General features: G+C 42.5%; 1 protein-coding gene across 10 annotated transcripts in view; it reads left to right on the forward strand.

Annotated features, from left to right (window-relative positions):
- ptprua (protein tyrosine phosphatase receptor type Ua) overlaps positions 1–19,557 on the forward strand; it is a 169,718-nt gene that overhangs the window by 44,847 nt on the left and 105,314 nt on the right. For 9 of the 10 annotated variants that reach the window (XM_029122724.2, XM_020050295.3, XM_020050298.3 and 6 more), the window contains exon 2: positions 12,421–12,549. In XM_029122724.2, coding sequence (XP_028978557.1) covers positions 12,421–12,549 — 129 coding nt within the window. The remainder of the gene's footprint in view (positions 1–12,420; positions 12,550–19,557) is intronic. The other variant, XM_020050293.3, reaches the window with a different exon arrangement.

Here is a 19,557-nt window from a genome sequence, read left to right on the forward strand (position 1 = left end):
TCAACAGTGTTTCCTGATTGATGATAGACCCCTTATGGGTCTCAAAAGGGATTCGCCTCGTGTGTTACTGTATATGATCTGCCCATCTCAGCCGGCCTCATCCTGCTCACCTCCACTTTGTGATCGTACGCTCACCCGTAGGATTCTGCGTCTGCAGAGGCTTTCCTGAGCTCATTCAGTTCGTGGCCATTGTACGTGTTTTAAATAATCCTTGATGCGTAAGTTGGTGGGGCGTGAGATGCTTTGAGGGCTTATGTATTTTTTATTCCGTACTGAAATACAGTCTTCGGGATTGGAGGGCAGTAATGACCCTAGTTGATATGCCACTGGCGGTGTGGGGTAATAGGACATCTGGGATGGCAGCGGTCAGTACGTCCTTCATTCTCTGATCCTCAGGCAGTCATTAAGTTGAAATAATCAATGCCCTTCCCGAGATGATTTGTAAATGATTGAGTGTCATAGTTAAGAGTCATATTTGGATGACGTTTTATCTCTGTCGCAGGAGAACTGACATTCTGTCTGTCTCTCGGTCTACGTTACAGTGTTTGCCGTGTTACCGTTTGTCTTTGAAAACTCCCTGTAACGGCCCACTACCTCTTGCTCCCCCTCCACTTTCCCCTCCTCTCTCTTCCCCCACTGCCTCTAATGCTACACCCCCTCTTTCTTGATTCATCAACCCTCGCTGGGATAAATGCTGTGGGGGGAGTGGTGTTCCCTCTCCAGAGTATATTTATGAGGTTCGAGGTGCGCTCACTATTACTCAGGGTCAATGGGGGTGCGCTCCGCGTGGGGAAACAGTCGGGCAGCCGGGAGGGCAGCCAAGTCCCAGGGTCCCTCATGGACACCCCCTCCACCCTCCCGTTCCTTCTGGTTCTACATGCGCACTGCCTCTACGGGGGCTTTTATCCCACTGGTCAACCGACATGGGACTCCGCTGGGGATGATTGCAGTCCATCATCCTTGCACACGCGTGACCACTGGATCACGTGACTAGAGACTTGGGCGTCACCACGGGAAGCTCATAGGGTTTTAACACATTCGGTTGTGAAATGAAAGCTAACAGTCTGTTAGGCTGTTTAACAAATTGCCTGGAAAGGATTTTAATTGTCGTTGTATGGAGTCAGTGGTATGTCTAGGATCCAAACATGTAGGATAATGCCTTGTTCTATCTTGGTGTATCTAATCAGGATACATCACAATGAATAAATCATATGTCCATAGCTATGCACCTCAGTATAGTATATTTGGAAACTCATTAACTGGTTATTGTTATTCTGGTATCTGGTGTAAATCCAATTCACTGTTGTTCGAGGACCGAAATAAGACACCTTGGGAAACAAAATCTATCAAAGCCGACATCCTGATTTTTCGGCATTCATTATTCAAACCTGTTTCAGAGTAGATATTTAAAATAGACATTTAAGAGAGTTTGAATATAAAACAAACATGTCCACACAACACAACTGAGAGGGATTTGACTGTCCTTCTGTTAAGAATCCGCACAGTTCTTCAACTAACTTTTTTTTTGTAAAATGTTCTGGAACAGATCCCTTGTGCGTAGGATTGTATGGCTTGTTTAACTTTGCAATCAATGAATTTTGTTACGTACATTTTATGGTGAATTTCAGATTAATTCCATTAACATGGAATTACAGGGACACATGCACATGTGCGCGTACGCACGCACTCGCGCACACACACGCAGCTCAGTAAATCCTTCTCAGCGACTACTAATGGGATCCAATGAAAGTCAAAGCCTCCCAGTACAAGGTATTAACCCAGCCCAAGGCTCCATCATTGGTCTTAATGGCTTAGTGACCAAGACCAAGTTTCTAGTTTGTTGGGAAGACTTCAGATAATCCCTCCAGGACTCAGCGGGAGGGGGACAAGGCGAACTGTCAGACCCACTCAAATACGTAAAAGTTAGAGGAAACGGGAAGACAGCTTCACAGATGCGCTTTAGTGTTAACAGGATTGTGTGTTTTAGAGAAGAAAGAGCACTGCGCTATCTCTCCCAGGCTGGGGGTGTTGTTCAGCAAATTGCCTCTTGTACTTTTAAAGTAGAGAGCAATCCTTTCTTACATGTATTTATGTATAGGCTGCTGCTTTGTTCTCTACCGCTGTCTATATCTAGATGTCTCTAACCCTCTCTCTGTATCTATCTGTCTCTAACCCTCTCTCTGTATCTATCTGTCTCTCATCCCTCTCTGTATCTATCTGTCTCTCACCCTCTCTGTATCTATCTGTCTCTCATCCCTCTCTGTATCTATCTGTCTCTCATCCCTCTCTGTATCCACCTGTCTCTCACCCTCTCTGTATCTATCTGTCTCTCACCCTCTCTGTATCTATCTGTCTCTCATCCCTCTCTGTATCTATCTGTCTCTCATCCCTCTCTGTATCTATCGGTCTCTCATCCCTCTCTGTATCTATCGGTCTCTCATCCCTCTCTGTATCCACCTGTCTTTCATCCCTCTCTGTATCCACCTGTCTTTCATCCCTCTCTGTATCTATCTGTCTCTCACCCTCTCTGTATCTATCTGTCTTTCATCCCTCTCTGTATCCATCGGTCTCTCATCCCTCTCTGTATCCACCTGTCTTTCATCCCTCTCTGTATCCACCTGTCTTTCATCCCTCTCTGTATCCATCTGTCTTTCATCCCTCTCTGTATCTATCTGTCTCTCATCCCTCTCTGTATCTATCTGTCTCTCATCCCTCTCTGTATCTATCGGTCTCTCATCCCTCTCTGTATCCACCTGTCTTTCATCCCTCTCTGTATCCACCTGTCTTTCATCCCTCTCTGTATCTATCTGTCTCTCACCCTCTCTGTATCTATCTGTCTTTCATCCCTCTCTGTATCCATCGGTCTCTCATCCCTCTCTGTATCCACCTGTCTTTCATCCCTCTCTGTATCCACCTGTCTTTCATCCCTCTCTGTATCCATCTGTCTTTCATCCCTCTCTGTATCTATCTGTCTCTCATCCCTCTCTGTATCTATCGGTCTCTCATCCCTCTCTGTATCCACCTGTCTTTCATCCCTCTCTGTATCCACCTGTCTTTCATCCCTCTCTGTATCCACCTGTCTTTCATCCCTCTCTGTATCTATGGGTCTCTCATCCCTCTCTGTATCTATCTGTCTCTCATCCCTCGCTGTATCCACCTGTCTTTCATCCCTCTCTGTATCCATCTGTCTCTCATCCCTCTCTGTAGCCATCTGTCTCTCATCCCTCTCTGTATCTATCGGTCTCTCATCCCTCTCTGTATCTATCGGTCTCTCATCCCTCTCTGTATCTATCTGTCTCTCATCCCTCTCTGTATCCATCTATAAACCTGATTCCAAAAAAGTTGGGACACTGTACAATTGTGAATAAAAACAGAATGCAATGATGTGGAAGTTTCAAATGTCAATATTTTATTCAGAATACAACATAGATGACATATCAAATGTTTAAACTGAGAAAATGTATCACTTTAAGGGAAAAATAAGTTGATTTAAAATATGGCATCAACACATCTCAAAAAGTTGGGACAAGGCCACGTTTACCACTGTGTGGCATCCCCTCTTCCTTTTATAACAGACTGCAAACGTATGGGGACTGAGGAGACAAGTTGCTCAAGTTTATGAATAGGAATGTTGTCCCATTCTTGTCTAATACAGGCTTCTAGTTGCTCAACTGTCTTAGGTCTTCTTTGTCGCACCTTCTTCTTTATGATGCGCCAAATGTTTTCTATGGGTGAAAAATCTGGACTGCAGGCTGGCCATTTCAGTACCCGGATCCTTCTTCAATGCAGCCATGACATTTTAATTGATGCAGTATGTGGTCTGGCATTGTCATGTTGGAAAATGTAAGGTCTTCCCTGAAAGAGACAACGTCTGGATGGGAGCATATGTTGTTCTAGAACTTGGATATAACTGTCAGCATTGATGGTGCCTTTCCAGATGTGTAGGCTGCCCATGCCACACGCACTCATGCAACCCCATACCATCAGAGATGCAGGCTTCTGAACTTAGCGCTGATAACAACTTGGGTTGTCCTTGTCCTCTTTAGTCCGGATGACATGGCGTCCCAGTTTTCCAAATTGAACTTCAAATTTCGATTCGTCTGACCACAGAACACTTTTCAATTTGAAATATCTATCTATCTATTTCAAAGAACACTTTTCCACTATGCCACAGTCCATTTTAAATGATCCTTGGCCCAGAGAAAACGCCCAGAGCTTCTGGATCCTGTTTAGATACGGCTTCTTTTTGGACCTATAGAGTTTTAGCCGGCAACGGCGAATGGCACGGTGGATTGTGTTCACCGACAATGTTTTCTGGAAGTATTCCTGAGCCCATGTTGTGATTTCCATTACAGTATCATTCCTGTATGTGATGCAGTGCCGTCTGAGGGCCCGAAGATCACGGGCATCCAGTATGGTTTTTCGGCCTTGACCCTTACGCAGAGATTGTTCCAGATTCTCTGAATCTTTGGATGATATTATGCACTGTAGATGATGATAACTTCAAACTCTCTGCAATTTTTCTCTGAGAAACTCCTTTCTGATATTGCTCCACTATTTTTCGCCGCAGCATTGGGGGAATTGGTGATCCTCTGCCCATCTTGACTTCTGAGAGACACTGCCACTCTGAGAGGCTCTTTTTATACTCAATCATGTTGCCAATTGACATAAGTTGCAAATTGGTCCTCCAGCTGTTCCTTATCTGTACATTTAACTTTTCCGGCCTCTTATTGCTACCTGTCCCAACTTTTTTGGAATGTGTAGCTCTCATGAAATCCAAAATGAGCCAATATTTGGCACAACATTGCAAAATTTCTCACTTTCAACATTCAATATGTTATCTATATTCTATTGTGAATTAAATATAAGTTTATGAGATTTGTAAATTATTCCATTCCTTTTTTACTCACAATTTGTACAGTGTCCCAACCTTTTTGGAATCGGGTTTAAATCTATCTATCTATCTATCTATCTATCTATCTATCTATCTATCTATCTATCTATCTATCTATCTATCTATCTATCTATCTATCTATCTATCTATCTATCTATCTATCTATCTATCTATCTATCTATCTATCTATCTATCTATCTATCTATCTATCTATCTATCTATCTATCTATCTATCTATCTATCTATCTATCTATCTATCTATCTATCTATCTATCTATCTATCTATCTATCTATCTATCTATCTATCTATCTATCTATCTATCTATCTATCTATCTATCTATCTATCTATCTATCTATCTATCTATCTATCTATCTATCTATCTATCTATCTATCTATCTATCTATCTATCTATCTATCTATCTATCTATCTATCTATCTATCTATCTATCTATCTATCTATCTATCTATCTATCTATCTATCTATCTATCTATCTATCTATCTATCTATCTATCTATCTATCTATCTATCTATCTATCTATCTATCTATCTATCTATCTATCTATCTATCTATCTATCTATTTCAATTTGTCTGGCTCTATCGCTCTGTGTCTATACATATATCTCTCTGTGTCTATACATATATCTCTCTGTGTCTATACATATATCTCTCTGTGTCTATACATATATCTCTCTGTGTCTATACATATATCTCTCTGTGTCTATACATATATCTCTCTGTGTCTATACATATATCTCTCTGTGTCTATACATATATCTCTCTGTGTCTATACATATATCTCTGTCTGTCTTTTTTCCTTTATTCCTTTATTTTGTCAACAAAAAAAACTAAAAACAAAAACATATTGTAAACAAAACAAAATAAAAACAACAAAATATTAAATATATTTTTTAATAAATGGGGGGAAAACTGTAAATACTAGGTAAACATTGCACAAAATATATTTTCAGTGTTATATTATCATGTGCAAAGAGTTATGAGTAATGATCACAATAGAAAACAAATAAATAGATGAGTACTGGTTTAGTTCTCAATATTTACATTCCACTAGTGGCCGCTTTGTCATGGCAATAGGGGAAAATATTGCTGCACATTGCACAGATGCATGAGTCAGTGATTGATTCGAATTCAAATTATTTGTGGCTATGTATGATCACAGGAAAATAACTGTCTGTAATGTTATCATGCATTTATCAGGTTAGGAAGTGCAGCTCAGTTTCCATTTAATTCCATATACGTTTTTTGATAGCAAATGAATGTTCATGTAGCCTGTACATAGTCAAGTTTTTTTGTAATAATTTGGGGTCAGTCACGTTTTTCCGGTATCCTGTATATGTTTGTTTTCTCATTATTTGGTAGGGTCTAACTGTGTTACCTGCCTGGGGCTCTGTGGGGTCTGTTTGGGTTTGTGATGAGAGCCCCAGTACCAGCTGGCTTAAGAGGCTCTTCTCTAAATTCATCTCTCTGTAGATTAGGGCTTTGTTATGGCAGGTTTGAGTGGCTTTTGTTTAAGTGGGTGTGCAATTTAATACTTTTTTTCTGGATTTAGATGATTAGTTGGTATAGTACTAACTCAGCTCTGCATGCGTTGTTTGGGGTTTTGCATTGAACTCAGAATATATTTTCAAAGATCTGCATGAAGAGTGTCATTTGGGGTTTTGTTCCATTTTTAAAATTCCTGATTGATAAGCCGCCTCCACACTTCACAACCATAAAGGGCAATGGGTCCTATGACTGATTGGATTATTTTAAGCCAGATTTAATTGGAATGTCAAGTATAATGTTCTTTTTGGTGGTGTAAAAGCCCTTCTTGCCTTTTCTCTCTGGTCATTCAGTCTTCTCTGTCTCCCCCCCTCTTTGGCTGTCTCCCCCCCTCTTTGGCTGTCTCCCCCACTCTCTGTCTCCCCCTCTTGATGTCTTCTCTCTGTTTCCCCCGCTCTGTCTCCTCTTGATGTCTCCTCCTCTTGTTGTCTCCCTATCTGTCTGTTTATTTTTCCCAGATCTCCATCTCTCTCCTGTGCTACCTCTGAGACTTGTTGTTAGTGAAAGCTAGAAGCCTAATGAAGTTATTTTCAGCCCCCTTTATTCCCATGTAAAATGCAGCCTACGCTAAAAGCACCAAAAGCTGCTCTGGAGCCTCAACGTTGTGTGTTACTTGGATGTGTGTGTTTGCATGTGGATGGCCATGTAGGCGTGTGGCTATGTGCTCTCTCTGCAATTAAAATCAATTTGCTAAAGACTAAAGGCTGTTACATTGGGAGGGAATGGCACCGATTTGTAGTCTCTGGACATTTCGAACACTAGAAAGTGCTTTGCTTCCATTGTTAGTAAACACACACATATCATTTATACACGCACTTTATTCCACCTTAAAAGGGATAGTTCAGTATTTTCAAAATGTGGTCCTTTATCTACTTCCCCAGAGTCAGATTACTTAATATTTTTCTGTGTCTAGTATGAAATGATGAGTAGATTTGCCCTCCAACATTAGTTTGTAATTGCAGAGTATATAGCAAGAAAGCAGATTTCATCAGACTGCACACAGACATACAAATGGTATTCACTAGTTAATCTGACACTAAAATGTCAATCCACAAATAAAAAAATAAAAAAAAATCCCACACTAACCCCTTAATTTGAGTGGAAACAGCAGTATGATTTTGTTCTGTCTAATAGGTATTTGGATGACACAGTTGCACAGGTGTGCCTCCCAGCAACCAAGCACACACCCTAGACACACACGTGCACATTACTTTTCTAATTACATAGGCTAGGCCTCTTTTGCCTGAGAAGCTCATTTGGGCACTGAGAGGAGAGTGCGTGTGTGTAGCGGAGGAGCATAGGAAGGATGAGCCTTAATGAGGGAAATCGGTGGAACGTATCTGATTATGGTGACATTCACTTCCTGAAACCGAGCCCTTGTCATGGAGGAAACACTTCATAGAAGGCTGTGCCACGAGGGCGGCCCTATCTCCTCTTAACTCCTCTGATCTCCTCTGTCTGTCCTCCTTACCTCTCTGCTGCTCTCTTCTTGTTTCTTACACTACTGTTCAAAGGTTTGGGGTCACTTAGAAATATCCTTGTTTTCCATGAAAACGTACATGAAATGAGTTTGAATTGGATATATAGTCATTGTCAAGGTTAGAAGAGATTTCCCCCCATGCTTCCTGAAGCACCTCCCACAAGTTGGATTGGCTTGATGAGTACTTCTTACGTACCATACAGGCAAGCTGCTCCCACAACAGCTCAATAGGGTTGAGATCCGGTGACTGTGCTGGCCACTCCATTATAGACAGAATGCCAACTGACTGCTTCTTCCCTAAATAGTTCTTACAAAGTTTGGGTCATTGTCCTTTTCTAGGAGGAAATTGGCTCCAATCAAGCATTGTCTACGACCAAAGCACCCCCAGTCACATTGCCTTCACCATGCATGACAGATGGTTGTCAAGCACTTCCCAAGCATCTCTTCATTTCCTCTGCGTCTCACAAATGTTCTTCTTTGGGATCTGAACACCTGAAACTTTAACTTTTGCCTGCCCATAACACTTATTTTCTTCCTCTGCCTGGACAGTCTTCCTCTGTCCAGTGTCTTAATCTTGTTTTTCTTGGCCAGTCTGAGATATGGCTTCTTCTTTGCCTAAAAGGCCAGCATCCTGGAGTCGCCTCTTCACTGTTGATGTTGAGACTGGTGTTTTGCGGCTACTATTTAATGAAGCTGCCAGTTGAGGACCTATGAGTATTCTGTTTCTCAAACTAGACACTTCTACACAGTCCTCTTTCTCAGTTGTGCACCAAGGCCTCTCTCTCCTCGTTACGTTCTGGTTAGCGGCAGTTTGCGCTGTTCTGTGAAGGGAGTAGTGAACAACGTTGTACGAGATCTTCAGAATAGGCTGATGAGTTTCAGAAGAAGCTCTTTGTTTCTGGCCATTTTTATCCTGTAATCAAACCCAGAATTGCTGATGCTCCCGATTTAATCAACAAGTCTAAAGAAGCCCAGTTTTACTGCTTCTTCTTTAATCAGCACAAGATATTTCAGCTGTGCTAACATAATAGCAAAAGGGTTTTCTCATGATGGATTAGCCTTTTAAAATGATAAACTTGGATTAGCAAACGCAGTGTCCCATTGGAACACATGCGTGATGGTTGCTGATAATGGGCCTCTGTACGCCTATGTAGATACTCCACTGAAAATCAGCTGTTTCTAGCTATGTTGTCAGTTCCAACATTAACAATGTCTACGCTGTATTTCTGATCAATTTCATGTTTGAAAAAAAGGACATTTCTAAGTGATCCCAAATGTTTGAACGGTAGTGTATATCTCTCTTGCATCCCTCTCTTCTACTCTCCTCTCTTGCTCCTCTCTGGCTCCTCCTACTCCCCTCCCTCCCTATTCCTGTTGACAGCCGACACAGGGGAGAGCTAGCACAACACCCAGCCTTCAGACACAAACAGGCAATTATAAGTGCTATCTGCTTACACACCCGGAAACGCACAACGCGCTTCAGGAGGTGGCAGATGAAGAGAGGCGGAGACCAGGGGAAGGGTGGACCAGGGGAACAGGAGATGAGAGCACGGACAGGGGTGTGTGCGTGTGTATGCGCGTGCGTGTGTGTGTTGTGCGTGCGTGCGCGTGCGTGTGTGTGTGTGTGTGTGTGTGTGTGTGTGTGTGTGTGTGCGTACGTCTGTGTGTGTGTGTGTGCGCGCGCGTGCGTGTTTGTGTGTGCACGTACTGGTTAGTCTGCAGGAAGGAACGTGGGAAAGTGATACCCAAGTTAGCTGACACGTTTCCCCTCAGGACTGGAAGAGAAAGACATTCGAGTCGTGCTTGTTGATTCTGCCTGCACACAGATTCGACGTTAATAAACCCCAACAGATGGGTTTTGCAAACCAAACACAAAATAGGAGAGTGGGCGACGGATGTGCGCCTGCATGCACATGTGTGTATTCTAACGTGCCAGGGGGGATTCTTTTACAAAGCCTCTTCAACTCAAATGCTGTCCAAATCTCTCCGCTCCTGCCAATAACTAATATGATCACTTATCCGAGAGGGTCCTGAGACCAACACTGTTGGAGTTTAGTCGCATGCCACAACAGCTTACCACACCAGAGCTATTTAACGAAAAGCTGATCCGTGACAGGGGTGTGTGTGTGTGTGTGTGTGTGTGTTAGTGTGTGTTGGTGTGTGTGTGTGTGTGTGTGTGTGTGTGTGTGTGTGTTGGTGTGTGTGTGTGTGTTGGTGTGTGTGTGTGTTGGTGTGTGTGTGTGTTGGTGGGTGTGTGTGTGTGTGTGTGTTGGTGTGTGTGTGTGTGTTGGTGTGTGTGTGTGTGTTGGTGTGTGTGTGTTGGTGTGTGTGTGTGTGTGTGTGTTGGTGTGTGTGTGTGTGTGTGTTGGTGTGTGTTGGTGTGTGTGTGTTGGTGTGTGTGTGTGTGTGTGTGTGTGTGTGTGTTGGTGTGTTTGTGTTTGTGTGCACGCTTGGGAGATACACCGTAATATGGAAGGGAACTGGACTTTACGTGGTGTGAATATACCTCGGCATTCCCTCAACCAGTTTCGCGTTATCTGATAATTTTGCTGTCCTCACTGTTATTCCAGAACGTGTGTAATAGGAAAAATAAAGAAATACCCTTGAATGAGTGTGTCCAAACATTGACTGGTGCGGTACATGACCTCTGTTTGCCTATCCTCTTGGTGTAGATTATCATTTCTGACACGGAAGGAAGAATGACCTCATTCAACAATTCAACGGTTGATTTATTTTTTTTGTCCCGACTGAGATTGAAGACTGACAAGAATGGCACTGTTCAAATGTCCATTATTTCAATATGACACACAGGTTCCTATTTTGGATCGAAGGAAAAGCTCACTCTTCTTCTGTGTTCATGTTGGAACAACAGAAGATTGTCAGTCTGAAAGGCACATGTTTTATGATGTTATTGCGAGACTCATAATAAGATGTCACGCCCGGCTTGGTCCGGAGTTTTCAATACTGTCAAATTATTGATGATGAATCTTTGGTACAAACAAGAATGTTGGTTCAGGTGGTATTGTCCTCAACATGACGGTACGAAGCGTGACACGTTCTCATTGTAAGGAGGAGGCATTATTCACCAATATAATCATTTAACATTTCTACAGCACTCCGTGATTATGACATGCCCACAGGGGTTAAAGTTAGGATCACTTTTACAGTTAGTTATTTTTGCTATGGCACATGCTCTGCTGTCTCGGTCCGTTACCTACAAGTTGAGATAGTTGCCCTTTCATAACCCTAAACTATTCTAGCCCCATCATAACCCCAACCTTAACCCAAAGTTTGAAATGGCCTTTTTTAAAGTGATGTCTGCCAAAAACCTCTGCCAAAAAATCATGGGTTACGATACCTCTGGCCCTCACATGTATGGTCCTTCATGACACACACACGCGCAAACCTATGCCTCTCAGCTGTGATGGTGCTGCCACCAACTTTGCCTCAATGGCTTCGCTGTCTGTCATCTCAGCCCATGTTAGCGCTTCTGGCCTGCTATTTTCGCACCACAGAGCTAATTGAGCCAAATGACCATGGCTGAAACCCAAGTGGCCTCTTAGTCTCTTCACATGTAGCACACAGCAGGGGTAATAGACTTCCATTTGGGACGCAGGCTATGGGGGAGTTGGCCAGGAGGAATAGGGAGGTACGCTCAGCCAAACCCTGGCTCCATGCCCTAATGACACCAAGGCCAGCCCTATTAAATGCAATTTGGACCCCTTTTAATTGGAAGGATTCTAGCCCCAGTGAAGTCTTTGTAATTCTATTTCTCTATAGTCACTGTATGTGTATATCTGTCATTGTGTGTGCCTTTCTAGACCATTATACATTAAATACATATTTTTTTCATTTATTTACATGAGCTTGTGCATGCATCAAATAATAACATATTTTCGTGCACATGACATGTTACTTGGACCATATTGCGGGGTGTTTCACTGCACTAAATAACAGATGCTGGGACCCTTTGGAGTGTGCTGACCACATCTGGGGCCCAGTTCGCGCTCCTGTTTGTTTTGTTTTACGGATGAGATTGTAGTTGAAATCAAATTCTTTCCATGGTCCTGGTCATATTGTCTTGTTCACGAACGTAATAGTCCATTTCTGCTTCTGAGACAGACTTATTCAAAAGGCATGTGTTGCGTTTTGCCTTTTATTTGAAAAATGTGTTTCGTTTGGTGAATGCATGTCAGAGGGTACCGCTGAATGTTCAGTCATTGTCTCACACCGAATTGTCTCTCCCTGTTGACAAACAGAAACCCTCTGCAAGAAGTCTTCTCTACACACTCTGTAAATGCACACATTACAATAAAAGCCTTGTGGTTTCTGCAGGAAAAAAAGTACTGCAAAATCTGGATGTGCTTCTTGCTTGAAGAGCAGGGGTGTTTACTCTGAGTTTTCCCCTAATGTTGGTTGACGTTGATGGGAATGTTATTCTTGAGCGTTAATGCCCTCCCCTGTCTTTCCCTGTCCTTCCAGCAGGCTGTACCTTTGAAGAGGACTCTGACCCTGGACTATGTGAATACAAGCAGGGTCAGGAGGATGACTTTGACTGGCAGCTCATGAGGGCATACAACTGGCCACTCACCACCCCCGACCTGCTACGAGGTAAGTCTCAACGATCATCTAATTTTTTTACCTAAGGACGCCATCTTCCTCGGCTTGGACAGGACACTGCGTTTCAGCAAAGGGTCCCAAACACTCCAGCCCCTTGTCCAAATGCATAGCACTGCAGCCAAGGCCTTGGCTATGGATCTGTGGGGCAGAGATCGATCTGTTGTGCGAACCGACATCAATGCATGTTACCCTAATAGCTTCCAGGCTGGCTCAGTTCACGTTGACTTCATCCTGTGCTTCGGGTTTCATTCAGTCACAGGTTAAAGACGGAAATAATACCCAGTTATCGATTGGACATGACCAACATGCAACCTTGTTTTTTAAAAAAGGTTGGGCTGCTGTGAAAAATGGAAATGAAAATGTAAACCATGTATTCAATAGAAAATGGCACAAGGACAACATTTCAATTCTAGAAACTGAAACATGTTATTGTTCCTTGAAAAAAATAAACCCGCTTTGAATTTGATGCCAGCAACTCATTTAACACACAGCCCCAGCTGTGACTGGGGCAACAAAATATTGGAAAAGTTGTGTAATACCAAAAAGAGTCTGGTGGAACATCTCACAACTAATTAGGTTAACTGGCAACAAGTCAGTAACATGATTGGGTATAAAAAGAACATCCCAGAGAGGATTAGTCTTTCAGAATTAAAGATGGGGAGGGGTTCACCACTCTGTGAAAGACTGTGCGGGCAAATAGTGCAACATTTAAGAATCAAGTTTCTCAACGTAGAATTGCAAAGAGTTTGGGGATCTCATCTATGGGACAAAATATAATTAAAAGATTAAGAGAATCTGGAGAAATCTCTGTATGCAAGGGACAAGTTTGCAAACCAATATTCGGGCCCTCAGGCAGCACTGTATTAAAATCAGACAAGATTCTGTAGAGGACTCAGGAACACTTCCGAAAACCATTCTCTATGAACACAGTACGTCGCTGCATCAACAAATGCAAGTTAAAACTCTACTGTTCAAAGAAGAAAACGGATGTAAACAAGATCCAGAACCGCTACCACCTTCTCTGGGCCCAAGATCATTTAAGATGGACTGAGGAGAAGTGGAAAACAGTCCTATGGTTTGACAAATCAAAATTAATTTGGGGAATTTCCCAACTGAAAAGGAAAGGGACCATCCAGCTTCTTATCAGTGTACAGTTCAAAAGCCTGCACCTGTGGGGCATTTGTGCACATGGCACAGTTGACTTGCACATCTGTGAAGGCACCATTAATGCTCAACTATATATACAGATCTTGGAACAGCATTTGCTGCCATCCAGACAATGCCCTTTTCAGGGAAGGCCTTGCTTATTTCAGTAAGACAATGCCAAATCACGTTCTGCACGTATTAAAACAGTATGGCTCCGTAGTAAAAGTCCAGACCTGCAGTCCAGACCTGTCACCCATTGAAAACATTTGACACATTATAAACGGAATAATACAACAAAGAAGACCCTGAGCTGTCAAGAGGCTGCAATCTTATATCAAGCAAGAATGGGAAAACATTCACTTTCAACACAACAGCAGTTGGTCTCCTCAGTTCCCAAATGCATACACAGTGTTGTTAAAAGAAGAGAAGATGCAACACAGTAATAAACATGTCCCTGAAACATGTGGCTGGCATCAAATTCAAAATTGCCATATATTTTCCAAAAACAATAACAGGTCAATTGAATATCGGGATTAAATGATTTGCACATCATTGCATTCTGGTTTTATTTTCACTTTATGCAGTGTCCCAACTTTTTTGGAAACGGGTTGTGTATGTGACCTAAACATTCCAAATTTGAGAGGCGCGAGAAACAGTGACCTTGTCCACTTGAACTGATTACAGGTAAGAGCAATGCCCAGGGACTGAAAGACAGATTTCATTTTTATCTTCCTGCTTGCTCAAGATAAATTTTAGCAACCTTTTGGTTACTCAAACTGCCAGGCCATCTGCGCATGACTGTTTTTTTCCTTTAAAGTAGTAGTGATGGCATAAGTCACTGGGTTTATGTAAAACTATGCATTTATAGTAGAAATGTATTACAGGCTATTGTTTGTTACATTCATAGTGGAATGGAGTTCCTGGAACAGGCATTTAGGCGGTGATGAGGCTTTTCCTGACAGGCTTCTGTAGGCAGGTCAAGGGTTGGATGTCGCGGAGTCAGACCTGAGTAACATGGACTGTTGCCTGAGTATGTTTTATTGCTATTGTGTTTTATACTAATCTTTATGTCATTGTCCTGTTTCATATTCTTTCTACAATTACAATTAATACATTGTCCTGGACTTTAAAATATTAATGCTTAAGGCCTAGAAAAGAGCTGAGCACTGTGACTTCCACACAGTTGGTCTTCCATTATCCCAACACAGTTTGTCTGTTTGCATGATCTCCCACTGTTTCTACATATTTGTGATGTCATCACGCCCATAATGTCTCGCACACGCACACAGGCGTGCCCACACGCACACGCACGCACACACACACACGTACAAACATACAGACCTAAAACATGCCAGTTTGCTTCCTGACACTGTTGATGGTAATGCTGGGTTTGCTTTCATGCGCCTCCCTAAAACTGCAGACTCTGATATTTTTTAGCGCAGGTGAACAGTAGTTGCAATTTGTGTGTGTGTTTGTGCTATGTAGTGCTTCTGATGTCTGCACAGTGTACTTGCTATGTTATCAAACACTTGTTCCCCTTATCTGGAAACTTGCACATGGTTTTGCACTCACGCACACACCTCCAGAAGGAGACCACAGTGTGTTTACATGCTCCTTCGTTGGAGTAAATTGAAAGGCCATGGGTCACTGCTGATTGGGTTCTCACTTCACTTGCAGGTGTTCCTGAGGGGGCCAGTGGAGGTGCTTTTACTTGATGTATTTTACATTTCAATTTAAAAGCATTCTAATCTCTCGGTGGAGATATGTGTGTGATTGTGCGTGTTTTTAAAACGTTTAAGTAGACCCCTTCACTAACGTCTTTGTTAATCATCACAGACACTCTCTTTCTCTGGGATGACAAATAAAGAGTCAATTAAATGCATGTCTAGGTCAAGGCTTCTCTATGATATAATAAGATGCAGCCTGTTCTGGAGGCTATTTAAAGCTGTAGCTAACTCACCACTCACACAGGTTATTACTTCATACACGGAAAACCTTTTAGACAATTATTCAAGCTGCTTTGGGAAAGTATGGATTTCTAATTTGAATTAGTGTAACAGTTGGCATTTATGTCTTTGTTCAATTGAACTTGACATGCATGTTGCGTAGAAAACCCAGGCCTTCATTATTTCCATTTTCTAGCCTACCTCATTTGCTCACATGAAATAACACACATAATCGAGTGACGTTTTCTGTGTGATTTGATCCCGTTCTGGTGTATTTAATGGAAATATCTTAAGGAACCGATCATGAAGTACAGTAAAATAAACATGCATGCCCCATTCCATCACATGAACCATGTATAGTTTGCCCATTAGGGATGTGCTTGGCACTGTAAATCATACATCCCATCTGTAACCCTTTATACGGGTCTAAATCCCTAAAGAGCCGCTAAAGAGACTCTTATTGAGACAACAGCTTAGTTTATCTATCGGGTCCCAACAGATCAATAATATAGATCTGACCTGGAGACCACCAGAATACCAATGGTGTGGAACCGCCGCAGAGGCTGAGGGAGGCGGGGAGGGGAGGTGGGAGGGGGAAAACAGAAAGGGATGGAGTGAGAAGGAAATCAAATGGAATTGGCTGCGAGAGACCGAGAGGGAGGAAGAGGAAGAGACTCTCCGATTCCATTTCCCTCCGTGCCCTGTTTCAAAGGATTCATTCCCCTTAAAACTGAAGTTGTTTCTAGGGTACAAATATACAAAACTGAAAGCGAATCAATGCATATTGGATTTGGCCACCTGTGCCTCAGCAGCGCTCGGTTCCCCCGTCTCTCAGGTCTCCTCACGGCGTCTTAATGTAGGTCTGCGGAGACATCTGACATGACTGGAGACTTATCCAAGTGGAACAGATAGGTGTCTGTATTTGACAAGGTGTTTTTGATGCAACATATTTGATATGGTGTATTGGATGAGATAGTGTTGTCAAAATTGTGTTTTTGATGAAGTGAATTCAGGAAATGGCAGGATGCTGGAATTATATCTTTGTATAAAAAGACGATTGATTCAAGCTATGTGTTTCAGGTTCCATTGCTAGTAGGCTATAAGGCGGCCATTTCCCCCTGGAAGTTGATTGTGAGACTGGTGGTGGTACTCTTAATACCATGGAATTAGGCATTAGATCTGTGGAATGGGTCTGAACCTTCTAACGGTGGGATAAAAGGTCAGCCACGTTGGTCATGGAGTTGGGAGGCTTTTGCAAAAAAATACCCTGGTTTTGTGTAAAACCTGACTGCATGTATTTGTAATTATATGGAGGATCCTGTTATCCACAGGCTCAGGTAAGTCGTGTGTGTGTGTGTGTGTGTGTTTATGTGCCCCCCCCCCCCACAAACAATCATACAACTTCTCTTCCCCTGTTCTTGTCCCTTCGTTGCAGAGGCTTTAATCCAGGATTTCCCCTCACACTGGCTCTGATGGTCATTGACTCCAGAATACGAAAACTAACTTGCGGTTGCGGAATGACTCTTTGCATTTAAATGGCACATTAGCAGAATGCTATTCCTCCCATAACGCGCGTCCTTACCTCATTTGCATCAACGTGTTTCACGGCTATATCGTCTTTGAAGTCGAGCTGTAGTAAGTGTTGTATCCCAAATGGCTCCACATTGCCTATTAAGTGCCCTAGTTTTACCCAAGTCCTTGGGTTGTACACAACGACTCTATAGTGTGCCGTTTGGGAGCCAGCTTGGATGCGGTGTTCAGAGGTTGTACTCTAAAAGCATCCCCTTTGCTTCGTGTTGTTGTGGAACCTTTAATGAATACACTTACAGACCCTGACAGGGTCTTAATTCACTCTAATAACTCAGTTTAATGAGCAGTATTAGAATGTTAGGGAGAATGTACTGTTTTTGTAGCATTAGCTATTTCACCTTTTGGTCCCTCCAATCTGGTTAAGGGAAACATTCCCCTGTCTTAGCATTTAGTGCATCAGTCTATACCAGTGTCTCCCAACCTTTTTCAGTTACTGTACCCCCAAAATGTTTTTGCACTGCTTTCAGTACCCCTGAAGTACCCCCCCATGTTAATTTCACTAGTAAGTCTATGGTGTCATGAGTGTTCTCAAGTACCCCCTGTGGAGAGGCCAAGTACCCCCAGGGGTCCTAGTACCCCTGGTTGGGAACCACTGGTCTATACAAATGCATAGATAATAATAAACACTATGTCATGGTTAATGATATCTGAGCAGACTACATTGCGTTTTTGGTCTCAGAGGAAATGGGGAAACTTTTCAGGTCAGTTTGAACAGGTTGATCAGTATCTCCTGAGAGGGAGGAGAGGGTATTTCACAGAAGAGAGACTTTACTTATCAGACCTTGGGAGAGTCTTCACTGGGTTAAGACATGCACCTTATGTCTGTGGACTGTGTATATCTGGATGGCTTCAGTAAGTCCTAATTAAACTAGGACCAGAGCATGAACTGAAGACAGAAAGAAATGGAAAAGATAAAGAGAGGGAGAAACTTTCTGGTTATTTATTTATTTCTCAGCTCTTATTTACTTTACAGGACACATTTGGTTCATCTTTAACCCAGCTGCTTATGTTATTCTTAGTTTTCAGTTACGTGCCTTAAGCTAAGTTATCTGTGTCAGAGGTCTTATTTATGAACAAAATGCTAAAATGTTTATCACATTTCACACGCACAGTCAGGAGAGCACTGATCTCTTCCTATCGTGGATTTGATTTCTGTTGCTGACCGTACATTAAAATGTATGCACGCCACGCAATGAAGGTAAGATGCTTTGGCGTATTATTATTCTAGAAACGGAGGGGATATGTGCAGAGAAACCAGGATGGTAGACTCAGTCCAGACACTGGGAGATTGGAGAGCGATAGGTTTCAAGCGAGAGATAGATAAGGTTTGTTTCTCTTGCTGATTCAAAGTAAAGAGGAACTTGTCAAGTGGAACTCACAAGAAGGCTCGGTTCATATCAGTTATTATCCGTATGAAGCACATTGACCGATAAACACTAGAAAGAATTTACTGAAACGGTCTCCTCTCATCAGGGAATGGGGCTCTTAAGATCATAAGGCCAGGAAAAATAAGGTTGCAGACCCAGATTTCCTCCCCATCTCGGATTCTTTCAGACATCCAGGAATTGGTCCAGAACCATGAGCATTTTTTTGTAAATGAAATGTTCAAAAAGTACCTCAGTTTCCAATTGTTCTGCGGTTTTCTGCCCAATAAAAATAACCCTGAAAGGGCATTGAAACCATGCCCGTTCTCCTATTCCAGACGCATAACAAACAATCTGTTTTTCTGTTCAATCAGACTTCACCTTGACCTTCATGGCTAAGATACTGGCTGCCTCCTGCAATCGTACGGAGGGACGCTGAACAAGTTGATTGGCTTGTATTGAGTATACAGCAGGTGTTGATTGGCTTATTATACTGCTGAGCCGGAGATCAGTGATTAGCAGTGGAGACTGACTCTGATTCTGTATTGTGTCTGAAGAACAAAACACACACTTTCTTGGTTTATTAGTCAGTTAATATAATGTGCCGGCTGACAGATGGTAGAATATACACCCGGCTTTGTGTGATTTTGATCATACTAATGTCCCGGTTTTCCTGAAATCCAGGTTAGCCCTACACAGCACGACTAACCAAATGAGTCAATAGAGTGTGTTCAGTAGGCTGTCTTTAGCCCTGCTCAATCCCCAGCTCTGTGGAGCTGCTGCATAGTCTCACTGACTGAGGAAATGGAGTGACCAGGTCCTCTACAATTAACCTTGCTTTAATTATCATGACAGTGGCGTATGAAAGGTGGATGTTGTGACGCTGTGTGATGCTGTAAGTGAGGAATTCTTTCAGTAGTGTAAGTGGCCTCCAAGAATTGTCTCATCCGTGG

Source organism: Esox lucius, chromosome 10, assembly GCF_011004845.1.
Source record: "Esox lucius isolate fEsoLuc1 chromosome 10, fEsoLuc1.pri, whole genome shotgun sequence".
Taxonomy (NCBI): domain Eukaryota; kingdom Metazoa; phylum Chordata; class Actinopteri; order Esociformes; family Esocidae; genus Esox; species Esox lucius.